Source organism: Rhineura floridana, chromosome 6 (assembly GCF_030035675.1).
Source record: "Rhineura floridana isolate rRhiFlo1 chromosome 6, rRhiFlo1.hap2, whole genome shotgun sequence".
NCBI lineage: Eukaryota > Metazoa > Chordata > Lepidosauria > Squamata > Rhineuridae > Rhineura > Rhineura floridana.
In genome coordinates, this window is record NC_084485.1 from 51,231,717 (window position 1) to 51,247,622 (window position 15,906).

Sequence of the window (15,906 nt, forward strand, 5' to 3'; positions counted from 1 at the left end):
TTTTTTCCTTAAGTATCCGAAGTCACAGACTATCAATATTGTATATAAGCCTCCTTTAAAGCCAACTGACATTAAAGGGGGAGTGTTCATTCACTCATCTCCTTGGGCTTACATATAAAGGCATGAACTGCAAGACTCTGAGATAAGATTTTTTTTTTTGGTGGGGAGGGTTGTTTCCCTGAAGATTTGGTGTAATGCTTCAGCAGCTAGTTTGTCTCTGGTGCTGTCAAGTCAGAGACCTTCCTTATTAAAAGGAAGCCTTTCACTGTTTCTGTCTGAGACTATATCTTTCTTTCTTTCTTTCTTTCTTTCTTTCTTTCTTTCTTTCTTTCTTTCTTTCTTTCTTTCTTTCTTTCTTTCTTTCTTTCTTTCTTTCTTTAAAAACCCTCTTGTATTTCCCAAACTTCATTTACTGAGATGTTAGATAATGCTGGTTCTTTCTAGTTTACACACCTAGCGTATGCTTGTTCACATACATGCACATCACTAGGGAACTCATATTTGATGGCTGGCTGAGAAGCATTGTGTTTATATCTATCTGTGGTGTTACATATGCGATAAGGCTGTGCATACACACAAGCCATCATTTGTTGCAATCATCAAGTGTTGGCCATGTAAATAGAAACAAGCCTGCAGATTTGTGGTTTCCCAATCTGTTACAGAAACAAAAAGCAACAATTTTAAAATTACAATTTTTAATTTTCTACAAAGTCTTCCAGAGTGCTTTACAAATCAATATACAAAAAAAGGTAAGAGTTCAAACAAGGGTCAGTAAAAGATGGAAAATGGCTATATAGCTCTCTCTATAAAATATACACATAATATACAAACACACGCATGCTGGATATTGCATATATGGCATCGTGTATATACAGACAACATAAACATGGTGTGTAAAGGCATTTCATCTAATACTTTTCTTAGCCTTAATGTGGTTGCTTCAGGACACAGCAGTATTGATGGTATGACTTATAGGGTTTCTGTTTTTAAGAGTTGACTGAGCCTCACTCAAGCTGATGCCTACAAGGAGGATAATTCTTCCCAAGTATGGTTAATACTTCATTTCTAGAGAAGATGAATAGGAAAAGGGCTTCCCATTATACTTGTTGCATATTTTTCTCTAGCCCATAATGAATCTTCCTAAGGTGTATAAGCCAGCTTCCATTCATAAACTGTAATTTAGTAAGCCTAGGCAGGAAGTGGTGACTTGAAGAACTAGAGTTTTACCTGACCAGAAGTCTGCAGTAACTAGAATTATTTTGACAAAATCATCCTTAAGGAGATAGAAGGAAAAGTTATCTGGTGTGTTTGTAAAGTTCTTCCACATCCTGCTCTCTGTTTCAGTCTATGATTCTCTCCTAACTTTGTTAAGAACTTCCCTAAAAGCAGAACTACCTTTGTAGTCTAGACTGTAGGTTCTATAATGTGACCTGCAAGTGAAATCCCTGCAACAGGAATTCCTTCCTACGCCACTGGACAAGTTATTTATTGGTGTTGATAGCTATGCCTCCTCAGCAGAGAACAGAGTCTTAAACAGTTGGGATAATTTCTGCAGCTTGTTCTTTCTAGAAATGAGTCCATCAAGATTGAAGCAGCAAGTTACTTGTATGCCGTGGCTCCAATTATGGTCCAGCTCAAGATTGGCCCTGTGTCACTGTTACCCATCTGTCAGCAAGACTATAGTTCTTACTGAGAGTATCCGTGCCTTTAGGTGGAAAGGCTTGAGGTCTGAGCTTGCTCTCATGATTTCTATCCGTATGTTGCAAAAAAGGCTAGGAAGATGAAGGCTGAATTCTAGAAGTCAAAAATATTTGCTAAGATATAATATTTTTAGACTTGAATTATGATTGTTAAGCTTTTGTGATTGACAACTACATTATTTGTAGAATCAGAGCAATGTAATTGGGTTCTGGAATGTGTAATGGTTGGCTTTAGCTGCAGTTGCCCAGTGTTGGACTTGGATTAGAAGGTAAGAATAGTTTATGTTGGGAATGTCTGGCTTGTGATTAATGAGAATGTCTGAGCCTTGCATTTCTTCTCTTCAGTCTTTTGGCATTCTCAGTACTTAGTGTTCTTCCCTGTAACACCAGCAGCTCTAAAAAGTGAGTGGGTGCTACAAGGCAGAAGAATATCTATACATTATATGGTCTTTGTAAGTGTTTATATGAGGGCCACAAGATTATAGAATCACACCATCCTCCTAACATCACATTTTAGCTCAGAGACCCGAATATTTTGTACTTATCGGCTTCAGTGAGACCAGAAACGAATTGATCAATCTAATCAAAATGGTTACCTCTTGGCATTATACAACCTTGTGAGTTCATCTAATCCTGGCTTTGCCACTGCCCTTGGATTCTCATCTTCACTTTGGTTGCCTTAATTTCTTGGTACTAAATTTTAGACATCTGTGGCCTGGATAGGTGCATCATTTCTGAAAAACCAGGCTCTATGAAATTGAAACATCCTAAATTAAAGACCATAATTAAAGACCTTCAGCTCCTCTTCAGAACAGAACTGATAGCATGCCTTATTACAGAGAGGGAACATGGAAAAGTGATGTGGCATTTTAAATGTTCAGCTGGTGTTGGGCTATCTACCCCGGCAGGCACTGTCATGTCTATATATTAGTTCAGTGACTCTCTTATTTGGCATGACATCATTAGAATAATACCTACTCTGTCATTGTCCTAGGGCTTTTGGCTTTCTGAGGTAATAGCCTGCTTTCTTGCATCAGAAGATTTGAACTCAGTGATTCCCTAGTTTTCCCTCTCCTGACAGACATACTACCTTACACACTGCTGTGGCAGGAGAGGAGAAGACAATGCTCCAGCAAGTGAGGATACATGGAGTTGGCAGCACCTTGCAGGCTATCAAACCCTGTTTCCAGAAGAAGCAATAAACTGGGCCATCCTTTTTCCAGAACAGCTATTGTCCCAAACTGTTGGTGACTACAGATGGGCTCTTGCATAGGCTTTTCACTGAGGGAATTTATACTGGGTCTGCAAAGCTGGCAGACTGTTTATAAGTGAGATGTGAAGGCTGGCGCAGGTGGTGTGGGAAACAAGGCAATCCGAAGGCTGCTCTTTGCTGGGTCTCTGCTTTCCGATGCAATTAGCAGCTCATCATCAGCAAGGTAGGACAGGTGAGTGGAGAAGCTACTGTCATGTCCTCTGGCACCTGCCTTTTGCTGGCATGGGATGAGAGTCACTGATGGGAAACTGTAGGCATCTAGTACTGATGAGCACCTAGAAGGCACTCCAAAGATGTCTGGTGCCTCAAATATATGATCCATATCAGAGAAAGCAACTAGGGCCTGGGTAGAGTCATATGAGCTCTTCTCTGTGTCCTCAGACACATAAGACTGGGCACAGCTCTCCCGGGCCTGTCTCTTTTGCCTCAGGAGCCGTAGGTCATCTCTGAAGTGTGGATTAAAGAGCAGGTAGAGCAGGGGGTTCAGACAGGCTGGCAGAGGAAGCACCACTAGCAGCACAGACTTGATGACTTGGGGGGTAATGAGGAAGAGGCTGAGCATGGAAGAGAAGGTAAGGAAGGCCACAGGACAATAGAGAAGGCAGTTGATGAAAATGAGCCAAGCTACATGCTTGATCATAGCACAGTCCCAGACAGAGTCAAACTCACCTTTCAGCAGGTTGTAATGGAGGCGGATGTATGTCCCAGTGATAATGAGAAAGCAGAGGGTGTTCACCAGCACCAGGCCCACCATGAAACCCAGCATGGAAGGCTTCCCATCAGGGAGTGGGTAGGGCAGGCAGAGGGGGGATGCCCCATACTCCCCAACAGAGCAGAGAGGCAGCACTGCTGCCACTGAAGAGAGTGCCAGACAACTCAGGGCACCTGCCTTTACAGTACCAAAGGATGGTACCTTCCCATATGTCCGCATACACGACACTGAGAGACTGCACTGCACAGCAGCCAGTGTTAGGAGAAGAATTGAAGCCTCTGAAGCAAACACTGAGAGAAATCCAGTCACCTGGCACCCTGCACCCGTCTCCCACCTGGCTCCATATTTTGCAAAATTTCCAAAGGTGATTGCATCCACAAAGGCCAGAATGGCACAGTACATGCCTGTCAGCATGTTGGCTCCAGCAATGGCGCCAATGACAAACTTGATTGGAGACAGATAGCCAGGTGAAGCAAAGACAACCACCATGACCAGCCCGTTGCACAGCATGGAGACCAATATGATCAGCCAGACACCCAGGCGGATCACCCAACTCTCAAACAGGTGCTCACAGGGTTTGAAAGGACCTGAAAGGAAGGAAAGAGGCAAATTACAAACTGGATGGAAGAGATACTGCAGCAGAGCAGCTGACACAATATGCTGCTGAGCAAAGGACTATAGCTCAGCAGTACTGCATCTCCTTTGCATGCAGAAGATCCCAGATTTAATCCCTGGCATCTCTAGATAGGGCTGGGAAAGGCTCCCTATCTGAAACCCTGGAGAGCCACTGCCAGTCAGTGTAGACCATTGTTCTTCAACCTTGGATCCCCAGATGTTATTGGACTACAACTCCCATCATCCTTGACCATTGGCTAAGCTGGCTGGGGTTGATGGGAGTTGTAGTTTAACAACATCTGGGGGCCCCAGGTTGAAGAACAGTGGCGTAGACAATACTGAGCTTGGAGGATTATTGGTCTGATTCGGTATAAGGCAGCTTCCTATGACCTTTTGCCTCACTCACCTTTATAGGTGATGAAAAGCGAAGCTGTCTGAATAAGAGAGTAGAGGTTGAGGTATATTATGGTTACAAGACTAGAAGTCAGAAGGCTCACTGCAAAAGACAGAGCAATGGTGTAATTGTCTTCTATGTGTAAATCAACAGCTTTAAAACCAGTTGCTGCTATCAGGGAGAGGAACATTGACAGGACAAGTTTGCATTTTTTAATTCTGATTCTGTTTATGGAGTGAGGCAAAGAGCTAGATAGGGCATGGAACACTGCCCCCTCACTACAGAAAATCCTACTTATCACCACCCACTCCCAAAAGTTCAACAAACATTCACATTCATTTTCTTTGCAGCATTTTAAAGGTTAGAAAAAGCTTTTTTTACAAAATGAAATAATTAGTTTGCTGAATTCTTCAGCTACTACCAATTCCTTGCTTGCATAATTCTATTATAAAATATCACAATTCTGAATGCAGGAATGTATATAATGCTCATCAGTGATGATCACAGAAATATTGCTTGCTGGCTTCCTTTGTATTTCTATGTTTTTGTGATTTCTTTGTTTTTAAAAATAACATGTATAGCAACTATAATTCTTAATGAAATAGAGCTCTTTATAAATTATATGTTTTGAGAATGCTTCTTACCAGGGCTGGGTGTACATTGGATATTGGGGTGTAGCTTTGAATCCTCAAGTTCCAGCTGGAAATCATCCAGGTCCAGGTCGTCTAGAGAGTGATATATAAAGAAAGACCAACATCACACACATGGTTAACACCCAGCTTTGCAATGCAAGTTAGACATGTAGCTTGTGTTCTTAAAGCCATGGCTGTTAAAATGGCAAGAATGCCATCTTTGTTACACATTCCTGGATCTCACAAATGAAACAGTAAATCTTAGAGATATAATCATTTATTACTTACATGCTAAGAAACATAATGACATATCACAAATTTGAAGGAGCAGTCCATCCCACTCAAAACCAAAAAGCCAATTCTTAATTCTGAATCTCTGTGTGTATCTCATAAGTAAGGGTAGGGCAGAAATATGAGTTAGACCAGGAGAAAACTGAGTCTGAAATATTAAAAATGAGAAATACTAGTCTACAAAATGTATCAAATATTACTAAAGAAGCATTGTAATGGAAGACACCACTATATGGAGAAATGGAATAAAGGTATGCATCATGCAGTTCTGAATGAGGTGTGAGAATCAGCCTTCTGGGTGGCTGCATGTTATAAACAGATTTGTATTAATGGCCAAGCAACGGCTTTGGACACTGTGGAAGAGTAGAATGGCTAGTAAAGCAAGCGCTGGTTTTGTAAAGAGGGAATAGGGAATTTCTACCATATGTGGTAGAAATGCACCAAAGCAGAAAGATTGTGGTCTACGGTGATTGGTGTCATTAATAAACGTTTTCAAATTTGAATTATAGCTAATCCTGTAACATGCCTATTGTATTGTGTGAAGCATAGCATTCCAAAAAATGTCAGACATGAATACTATACATATTTACTTTGGCCAGAATTTTATTTGCTAGATTCCTGAAGGAAAGCCAAAAACCAAGTAAACTAGAGTTGGTTAGGATGTTATAGGAGCAATTAGGAACTATTAAATTAACAGTGATGATGAGAAATCAAGAGAACTCTAAAGAAGTTTTAAGTAGTTGGAACCCAGTGATTCATTGCATTAAAGACTCAGCTTCAGGAATGAGAACTGATTATATGCTGCTACAGAATACAAATTTGTATTACTGATTAGATAACATTTTTATATTATAAGCTATATTGTGGAGTATTATTAGATGTCATTTTGTAATTTCTGTGGTTTTGGAATTTAAAAAAATCTGTGAAAATAATTGCACTCTGCAATTCAAGGAATTTTTGTGACTTTTAAATCTCAAAGGGTGAATAGCTGGATCATCTCCCCCAATGCTGCTAGGAACCAACAAGTGTCAGTATTTTGCCTAGTACCTGATATTCTTATGACATAAATCAGCTTATTGCTTGCACCTAATACGGACATTATTACAAGCAGGGATGTTGGAGAGGGAAAAGTACTTTTAGACTTCCCCAAATAACTTGGATTAACTACTCCTATGGAATACATCTGAAGCAATATTTTGCTCCTTAAACACCTCAGGCCCTGGAGCCAAATGCAGCCCTCCATGCCTCAGGACTCTCCCAAGGCTACAGCCTCTCCCCAGCCATACCCTTCACCAACCCTGCTTTTTACCCTCCTTGAGTTTTTCTGCCTGGAATGTGACCTTGAACTCTGATAATGCTTCTTGCTTGCCTTGCTGAAAAAGGTTCCACGCTCCTGATGCAGACATTGCTCTGCTGGCTTTGAAAGTGTTAAACTCTGTTTTGCATATTGCTTTGTGTGTGTAAAACAATCTGTTTTTTTAAATTCTCCAGGCCTTGAGATATGGACATTGAGAAGATCTATATTATTAGTGCATCACTGCTGGAAACATGTCCTAAGGTAGTTCACAGGCTTTTTAATGGGTAGCACTAAGGACTGAGGCATAGCAAAAAGAGAACTCTTTTTAGTAAGGTTGTCACTTACACACACACACCCCGAAAGAGATACTGTCTTTCACAGATGCAGAAATTCTACAAGGACAGCTTTCCCTATCATGGGACAAAGTAATGGAGAAAGCTGCCCCTGTAGAATTTCTGCCTATCATACAACTGCTAAAGACACAGAGACTTTGTCAGGGAAAATTAGGACAACAACCATACTACTGAGTTTTTCTCTCTTCAATATAGCTTTTTCCCTGCCTTAAATAGGAGTCACACACAGTGACAGCATGGAATTTGTGATGAACACTTCCCTAAGGAATTTCAGTTTTAAAAGGCTGAATGACTGTGCAGTGTACAGCACACCATTGATGCCTTCTTACTGCAGGAAGCTCAGCTCCATCCCAGCTAGGCTAAGAATATGCTGGCATCTGGAAGAGAAGATCCTGTTGCCCAACAGTCTAGACATACAGAGTCTCTGCTGTATATTTTACTGGAGGTGTCAAGAACATGATTTGGGCAGTCTTCAAAAGAGTGCATATTCTTTTCCCATAAATGGTTCTGCCATCAAAACAGCTGGTTGTACAAAGGGAACCACACAGAGCTTCCATTGAACCTGTATGCAAAAAAATCACAACCTCTAGTCTCTGAGTTGCTGGATGTAGGACAAGGCCCAATGGCATAGCATTATAAAAGGTATGCAGGACCCCTTTCCCCATGGCAACATGAATCCACTTTGTTCTTCACCTTCTCTACTGTGCTTTTACAGGAAGAGGAGTGAGCAAATCAGTCCACTCAAGCACTGTCCCCCGCCCCAGGAGTCAGACTGTGGGTGACCAACAAACCTGCTATTCAAAATATGCTTTGAGAGTTATGAAGCAACTTTCTCCAAATGTTGCTGTTTTTCTTTAAAAGAGAAGATGTCAGGAGGTAGGGCACAATTCTGAAAGAGTGTTTTTGTGGGCTGTAGAACATTCCTCCATGTTGTTTACCTTCCATGAAAACAACAACCCATAATTCCCACAAAAAGTAAAGGTTTGGGGTTCATCTAAGCCCAACTCAAGAGTAGTAGACCCATGGAAATGAATTAACCTTAGTAATGTCTATTAATGTCAATGGGTCTACTCTGAGTAGGACTAGCATTGAATATCACCCTTTCTTACCAAAGTGTAAGAAAGGAACATGAAGAAAATGAAAAGTTTCTGGTACTACTTATTAATGAGCAGAAAATTTATGCTAAAATTTTAATTCTATTAAAAAAACAGACAGCATCAACTAGACTGCAATGGTAACTCCAGACTGCAGGTGGTTGCCTGTTGTGGTCTGTTCAATATGAGTTAGAGCACTGTCTTACAAAATGTGAGAAGGGTATCCTTGGTTTTTCCAGAACTGAAGCAATGGCTTTGCACACAAGACTGTTGCAATATAGGCCAGGAGGCTGCCCCAGAGGGATCAGGAGATGGCGAATCCCCTCTCCCCACAGTAGACTGTGTCAAATGTATTCCCCATTTCACCTAGAGCCTCTCGGTCTTGTCAGTGTGTGTGGGCCATGTGTTTATACAATCATGTCATGAAGCAAACAAACAATCCAAACTGGTTTGGGAATCCATGTACTTCACCAATGCTTTTTGCATGGGACTTTCCGCCGCACAGTATTTCCCCTGCTAAGAAAGATTCAGCCAAGCGAGCAGCAGACCCCTTCAATGCAACAGCCACATGGATTAAGCTAGCCCACTTTGATCCCTGCTATAAAAAATCCTTCCTGAGATACATCTCATTCTTCCCTTCTGTTCCTTGCACTGGAGAAGCTACAGTTACCCGTTCAGAGTAATGAAAATATTAGGGTAACAACAACGAAAGTGCACAGCTGGAGTGATTACAGTGGGCATGGGTCTGCTTCCTTTCTTAATGATTGCACTCTTTCCCCCCCCATCTTAAGTTCTGATTTAACAAGCCCAGCTTGCTTGCAAAAGTCGGAACGTAACCACAAATTGGTTTTACTCACAGTGATGATCAGCGTGTCCTGTAAACAGTCCCAAGGTCCTCTTGTGACCATCCTCATCCTCAGGATTCATGTCCTCAGAGTCCCATTGATTGGACACTTTGAAGAAATTGCCACATGCTCCATATGCACAGCACTGGTAGGCATAGGGCACCTCCAGGACTCTGTAGAGGAGAATATAGAGCTACTAGTTACTTGATTACATCTCATTTTGCACAAGTAAGTGCAGAAACCCATGAAGATAGCCTTTTGCATATTGAATGTGGAAAGAAACAAGATCAAATGGAAAGGTGGGCAGATGCAGTGAAACTCCCCTCCCTTTATTAGATGCATAGAAGAAGAAAATTTTGCACATAGGGCTAGTCATGCAGGCTTGAGGAAAAACTTCAATTATTGATATTACCTCTTTCTTACAGCTGTTCAAGATACAGCAGCCCCTGTGCATGGCATGGAGACCAAAGCCCATCTTTCCATGGTCTTATTTAATAGGCAGTCAGCACAGGACAGAAACAAACAGCCAGTATTTTTTCCTACACTGTCAATATAGGAAGCTGCCTTATATAGAGTCAGACCACTGGTCCATCTAAATCAGTATTGTCCACACTGACTGGCAGTAGCTCTCCAGGAGTTCAGCAGCAGTCTCTCTCAGCCCTACCCGGAGATGCCAGGGACTGAACCTGGCACCTTCTGCATTCAAAGCAGTTGCTCTACTACTGAGCTACACTGGTAACACTGAAAACTCAGGTCATGCTGCCCACTCGCACATACGTTGGACCAACTGCCACACACTGGACAGCCATGTGGCAAGAAGCTGCAACTGCAGATGCAAAATTGCTTAGGCCACCTTTGCCAGAAGCACTGAAAAGGCTGTTTGATGCTCATCAAGACCAGAAAGGCCATTCTGCAGCTGTTGAGACAGCAAGCCACAATGTCTAGTATTTGCTTCTTTTGACATTGGAATATCTATACTATGACCTAAGGCACTTCCAGACAACTGTTTATTGAGCATTCATCCTGAATTGTTTGCAGGGACATTAAATGACATTGGCTATTTAATGAGTATTCATTTTGATTTGTTTGTGGGCTGAGGAGGTTAGATGAGATTTAGCTTATCCACATGGAAGCAAAACATCATAGTAAAAACACTGCTTTTACCTTCGTTTTCTGTTTGCACAGTCCACATAGGGGGCTCAAAATAGCTGCAAATACGGTGCTTTTCATTCACACTGAAAGGAAAGTATCAAACATGCAGCTTCCTAATGACCACGCAGGCTTGCAGCCAATCAGGAAATGACATGAACAAAGGGAGGAGAAGGGAGTGGGCGTGGAGATGGGAAGTATCTGATTAAAGCGTCTACAAACCCTTAGAGATACAGAACTGGAGGTGTTTTTACCTTTCCTTTTCGGATTAAAACTGCATGTTTTAACTTCAAATTTAAAGGGGAAAACTGTGTTTTAGCTGCTGATTGCCAGTCACGTCATGTGAACCATGCAGGATTTACTCCCCTGCAATCATGCTTAGGATAGGTGAAACTGACTACAGGGAATGGGGAGGGTAGGTTTGATCATTTGCATGTTTATTGAGTTCAGTGGGATTTACTCCTGTGCAATCATGCTTAGGATAGGTAAACTGATCATGCGGAGGGAAGCCTGGAGTGGGCAGAGGAAGAGGAAGAAGGAAGAGGGGAGGAGAGGAAGAAGGGAGGAGGAAGGGAGAGGAGAGGGGAAGGAGGGGAAAGGCAGGTCTGATCATTTGCATGCTTATTGAGTTCAATGGGATTTACTCCTGTGCAATCATGGCTAGGATAGGTAAAACTGACCATGGGGGAGGAGGAGGGGGAGGGAAGAGTAAAGAAGAAGGGGGTAGAGGGGAGCAGAAGGAGTGTGAGGGGGAAGGAGGGGATTGGAAGGGGAGGGAGAAGGAGGGGAATGGAAGGGGAGGGGTGAGGGGTGAAGGAACGGAAAAGGAAGGGGCAAAAGGGAAATGATGGGAGGGAGGAGGAGGGGAGGGCAGGTTTGATCATTTGCATTTGCATTGATCATTTGCATACTCATTTGCATACTTAATGGGATTTACTCCTGTGCAATCATGATTGAAAATGAAATGACCTGCCTTCAAGTAAATTCCGACTTATGGCAACCCTATGAATAGGGTTTTCATGGTAAGCAATATTCAGAGGTGGTTCACCATTGCCTTCCTCTGAGACTGAGAGGCAGTGACTGGCTCAAGGTCATCCAGTGAGCTTCATGGCTGTGTGGGGATTTGAACCCTGGCCTGCCAGGTCATAGTCCTAAGTAAAATGGACCATGGGGGGGGAGGAAGGCGGAGGGGGGGGAGGAAGGCGGAGGGGGGGAGGAAGGCGGAGGGGGGGAGGAGGGGAGGGGGAGGAGAATGAGGGAGAAGGAGGGGATTGGAAGGGGTTGGGGAGGGGAAGGGAGGGGGAGGGAAGGGGCAAGAGGGAGGTGATGGGAGGAGAAGGGGAGGGGAGGTTTGATCATTTGCATGCTTTTTCAGTTCAGTGGGATATACTCCTGTGCAATCATGCTTAGGATAGGTGAAACTGACCTGGGAAGGGAGAAGGAGGAGGGCAGGGAGGGGGAGGGGAGGAGATTGGGTGGGTGGGCATTGGGCAGAGGGGAAGCCCCTTTCCTTTCCAAAAGGAAAACATTGTGAACAATATCATTCTTTTTCAGGGTTTCCCCCACCTTTTTATTCTACAGCAGACACATGTAGCCTCCTACCCAAATTTAAACCAAAGCTGTCCCTGGCCACATCCACACGAGCCCTTTATTTCATTTTAGACAGTCATGGTTTCTCCCAAAGAATCCTGGGAAGTGTAGTTAGTGAAGGGTGCTGAGAGTTGCTAGGAGACGCCCTGTTCCCCTCACAGAGCTTCAATCAGAGCGGCTGACTGTTAAACCACTCTGGCCACTGGAGCTCTGTCAGGGGAATAGGAATCTCCTCTCAGCACCCTTCACAAACTACACTTCCCAGGATTCTTTGGGGGACGCTATGACTGTCTCAAGTGAAATAAAAGTCTGGTGTTGGTGTGGTCCCCAGTTAGACAAGCCCAGCAGCTGTGAGTCTGGCTTTCAGAACACTGACAATTGGTTCTTACTGAGCATGCCCGACATTATCATTCAGTTCAATGCTAAATTTCTTAAATTAATTAAAAATCAGCCAGGCATTTTTTAAACCTTTAAACTGCAAAAGATGAAGGTCAGAGTATGGGCCAAGGTTAGTAATAAGATTACAGGTAATCTGTGAACATGGCTGATTTTTAATTAATTTCAACAGATTATGAGAACTCTGACAGAAAAACATCCAAAATGGGCCTGGTTTTTTCTCTCTCTCTTTTTACAGTTTGAACTCTCGATTCTCTCTGACTGTTTTGTGTATTGCCATGAAAATTTAGAGGGTTGTTAAGTAAGTGTTTCTGAGTTCAGGACTATAAATTTTGTAAGGTTTTGTTTTGAAACGAACTTATGAGAAGCATCAGAATGGCATCAGCAGTCTTTTCAATTTAACACTGCGGAATCCGAAAAATCCATGCTGGCTATAGTATACAGCCACTCTCATGGCTGTATAATACTGAGTACCCAGAGTCCCTGTTTGAATCCAAGTAATGTTGTGATCAATATATTGTAAAGGCACTGAACTGGGGATGGGGTGCCAAGGACTCCTTATTAACAAAAATGCTGAATGTTGCTGGCATTTCTGTCATTATGTTCTGAACATTATGGAGAATTGTTTTAGCTGCTTACTAACCCCTTCAGGCAGCTCATTAATCGACAGCAGACAAGACATGGCCACACAAATAGTATTTACTGTAGGAAGGCTGGATGTCATTAGCTGAGGTTGGCTTTTGCAAAGGTTTTCTGCTCTGTTGAGCCCCAGGCGTGAGCCCCCTGCTTCCAAGGCCTTTGCTTGTGAGTTTGGATGATGCCAGCGACAAGACATTCAGTGGCTCATCGATTTCTCAAGGCAGTGGTGGATTTAGTGTGAGCAGGAAGTCATGCTTGCTGAAACCTCTGGTCTAACAGAATCACATGGAAATGTCTAATAAACATGGATAGCGGAAGGCAGATCAAAGCAAATAAATAAAGGCCATTCAGAGAGAGTGAGTGAGAGCTTTGTAAACGCAGAAATCGGAAAGAAAGGTCACCTCATCTTGGGAAAGCTTTCTTTAGTGAAGGATTCAGACAGTGCAGGGTTGCCTTTCAGCTTCAGATGAGTCAGTCCACTCAAACCAGCCAATGGCAGTGTCACCAACTGATTATCAGTCAAATCCCTATTGGAATAAAAGGCAGATGAGATTCTGGAATAGACTAGCGAGAAGTGTGCTGGGCCCAGGAGATGGGCTTCTTATAAAACTTTTATTCAAGATATTTAGCATTTATATCATCACTGTTTTAATTAACATTTTTTGTTATTTATTTAAAGGATCTGTAATCTTATTTGTGAGAACCATGCTCTATAAAGCTGCTCATAACATATATAAAATACAATTTCTGTATTTTTAATATATTTCGGTAACCCATTATGATAATGCTGCCACTCCTCTCATGTATGGGTTCCTCGTTGCTCATCTGCTGTGCCCATTGGCCTGTGTGTGTTGTTGTTTAATGCCAGATCGGTACACAATAAGACCATACTCATCCACAATTTGATCGTGGATAAAGGTGCCAATTCGGTGTGCATTACTGAGACCTGGATGGGTGAGCTGGGAGGAGTTGATCTGACCCAGTTTTGCCCACCTGGATACACAGTGCAACACCAGCACAGGCTGCAGGGACAGGGACAGGGGTTGCTGTGGTCTACATAACTTCCACCTCTGTCACCAGGAAACCACGCTGTTTTTGCGCTGGCTGTGATGGCATGTACCTGGTGTCGGGCCAAGGAGACAGTAAACTAGGGTTGCTGCTTGTGTACCGTCCACACTGCTGCCCGGCAGTTTCTCTGATGGAGTTGGCGGAGGCCATCTCGGCTGTGGTATTGGAGGAGCCCAGAACGATAGTCCTGGGTAATTTTAATGTCCAGTCTGAGGGTGCCTCTAGTGTTCCGGCCAGCAATGTGTCCTCTCAACCCTTGCCCTTTTGGCTTATTAAAGCTTGCCAAGGGGTTTGACCGAGTGGATCCAGGGTGTGGTCAATGCATCATTGCAGAAGGGAGTGGTTCCAGCTGCCCTGAAAAAGTTAGTGATCTGACTGCTCCTGAAAAAGCCCACCCTGGATCAATTGGTCTGTGACAATTACCGACCAGTTACAAATACCCCCTTCTTAGGGAAGATGACTGAGAGGGTTGTGGCGCAGCAATTGCAAGTACCTTTGGATGAAACAGATTATCTTGACCCATCCCAGTCTGGGTTCAGGCCTGGTTATGGGACTGAATTGGCCTTGGTCGCCCTGATGGATGACCTTTATGGGGAGGACTCTGTTATTCTTACTTGATCTCTCAGCGGCTTTTGATACCATTGACCATGGTATCATTCTGGGCCGACTTGGTGAGATGGGTATTGGAGGCACTGTTTTACAGTGGTTCCGATCCTATCTCCAAGGTCATTTTCAGAGAATAGCATTGGGTGACTGTCTTTCGGCCCCCTGGCAGTTGTGCTGTGGAGTGCCGCAGGGTACCATCTTGTCCCTCATGCTGTTTAACATCTATATGAAGCCCTTGGAAGCAGTCATCAGGAGATTTGGGACGAGGTGTCAGCAGTACGCTGATGATACCCAGCTCTATTTCTCTATAACATCTGGATCGGGAGAGGCCGTGCAAGCCCTGGACCGCTGCCTGGACTTGGTGGTGGGCTGGATTAGGGCCAATAAACTGAGTATGAATCGTAGCAAGATGGAGGTGCTGTGGGTTGGTGGTTCCCGAGTTCAGATAATTGGTTCAGTTGCCTGCTTTGGCTGGGGTTGTACTCCCTCTGAAAGTGCAGGTCCTTAGTCTGGCAGTGCTCCTGGGTCCCTCTTTATCGCTAGAGGCCCACACGACCTCAGTGACTAGGAGTGCCTTTTACCAGCTTTCCGTTTCTGGACCAGGATAGCCCGACCACTGTTTTCAACACACTGGTAACCTCTAGGCTCGATTACTGCAATGTGCTCTATGTTGGGCTGTCCTTCAAGTTGGTCCAGAAGCTGAAGCTGGTGCAAAATGTGGCAGCGAGACTGCTCACTGGGGCAGGGTATTGCCAACATGTCACTCCGCTGCTAAAAGAATTGCATTGGCTGCCCATTTGCTACCGGACCAAGTTCAAGGTTCTAGTTTTGGTGTACAAAGCCCTATACAGCTTGGGACCAGGATACCTGAAAGAACATCTTATCCCTTATATACCCAGTCGATCACTGCGCTCTGCAGGTGAGGGCCTCCTGCAGATACCATCTTATCAGGAGGTCCGTTCTGCACAACATAGGAAACGGACCTTTAGTGTGGCGGCACCTACCCTTCGGAATTCTCTCCCTTTAAATATTAGACAGGCACCATCTCTGTTATCTTTTCGGCGTCTATTGAAGACCTTCCTCTTTCAACAAGCCTTTTAAGTTGAGACCTTATCCCAGTCTGTGTCTGTGTTGGAATTGCTTTTTAATATGTTTTTAAACCTTTTTTAAAAAAACAGTATGTTTTTAACCTTTTTTAAAGATGTCTTGAAAGCTTTTTAAAATGTTTTTAAAGATGTTTTGTTTTAATGTA

The 15,906-nt window shown here is 43.4% G+C and overlaps 1 protein-coding gene across 4 annotated transcripts in view; it reads right to left on the bottom strand.

Moving 5' to 3' along the window:
• Positions 1–718: 718 nt before the first annotated feature.
• LGR6 (leucine rich repeat containing G protein-coupled receptor 6) overlaps positions 719–15,906 on the bottom strand; it is a 269,354-nt gene continuing 254,166 nt past the window's right edge. For all 4 annotated transcript variants that reach the window (XM_061631835.1, XM_061631837.1, XM_061631836.1 and 1 more), the window contains 4 exons: positions 13,382–13,507; positions 9,219–9,379; positions 5,339–5,419; positions 719–4,272 (listed from right to left, as the gene is read on the bottom strand). In XM_061631835.1, the coding sequence (XP_061487819.1) occupies positions 3,023–4,272; positions 5,339–5,419; positions 9,219–9,379; positions 13,382–13,507 (1,618 nt within the window). In that variant the 3' untranslated portion in view covers positions 719–3,022. The remainder of the gene's footprint in view (positions 4,273–5,338; positions 5,420–9,218; positions 9,380–13,381; positions 13,508–15,906) is intronic.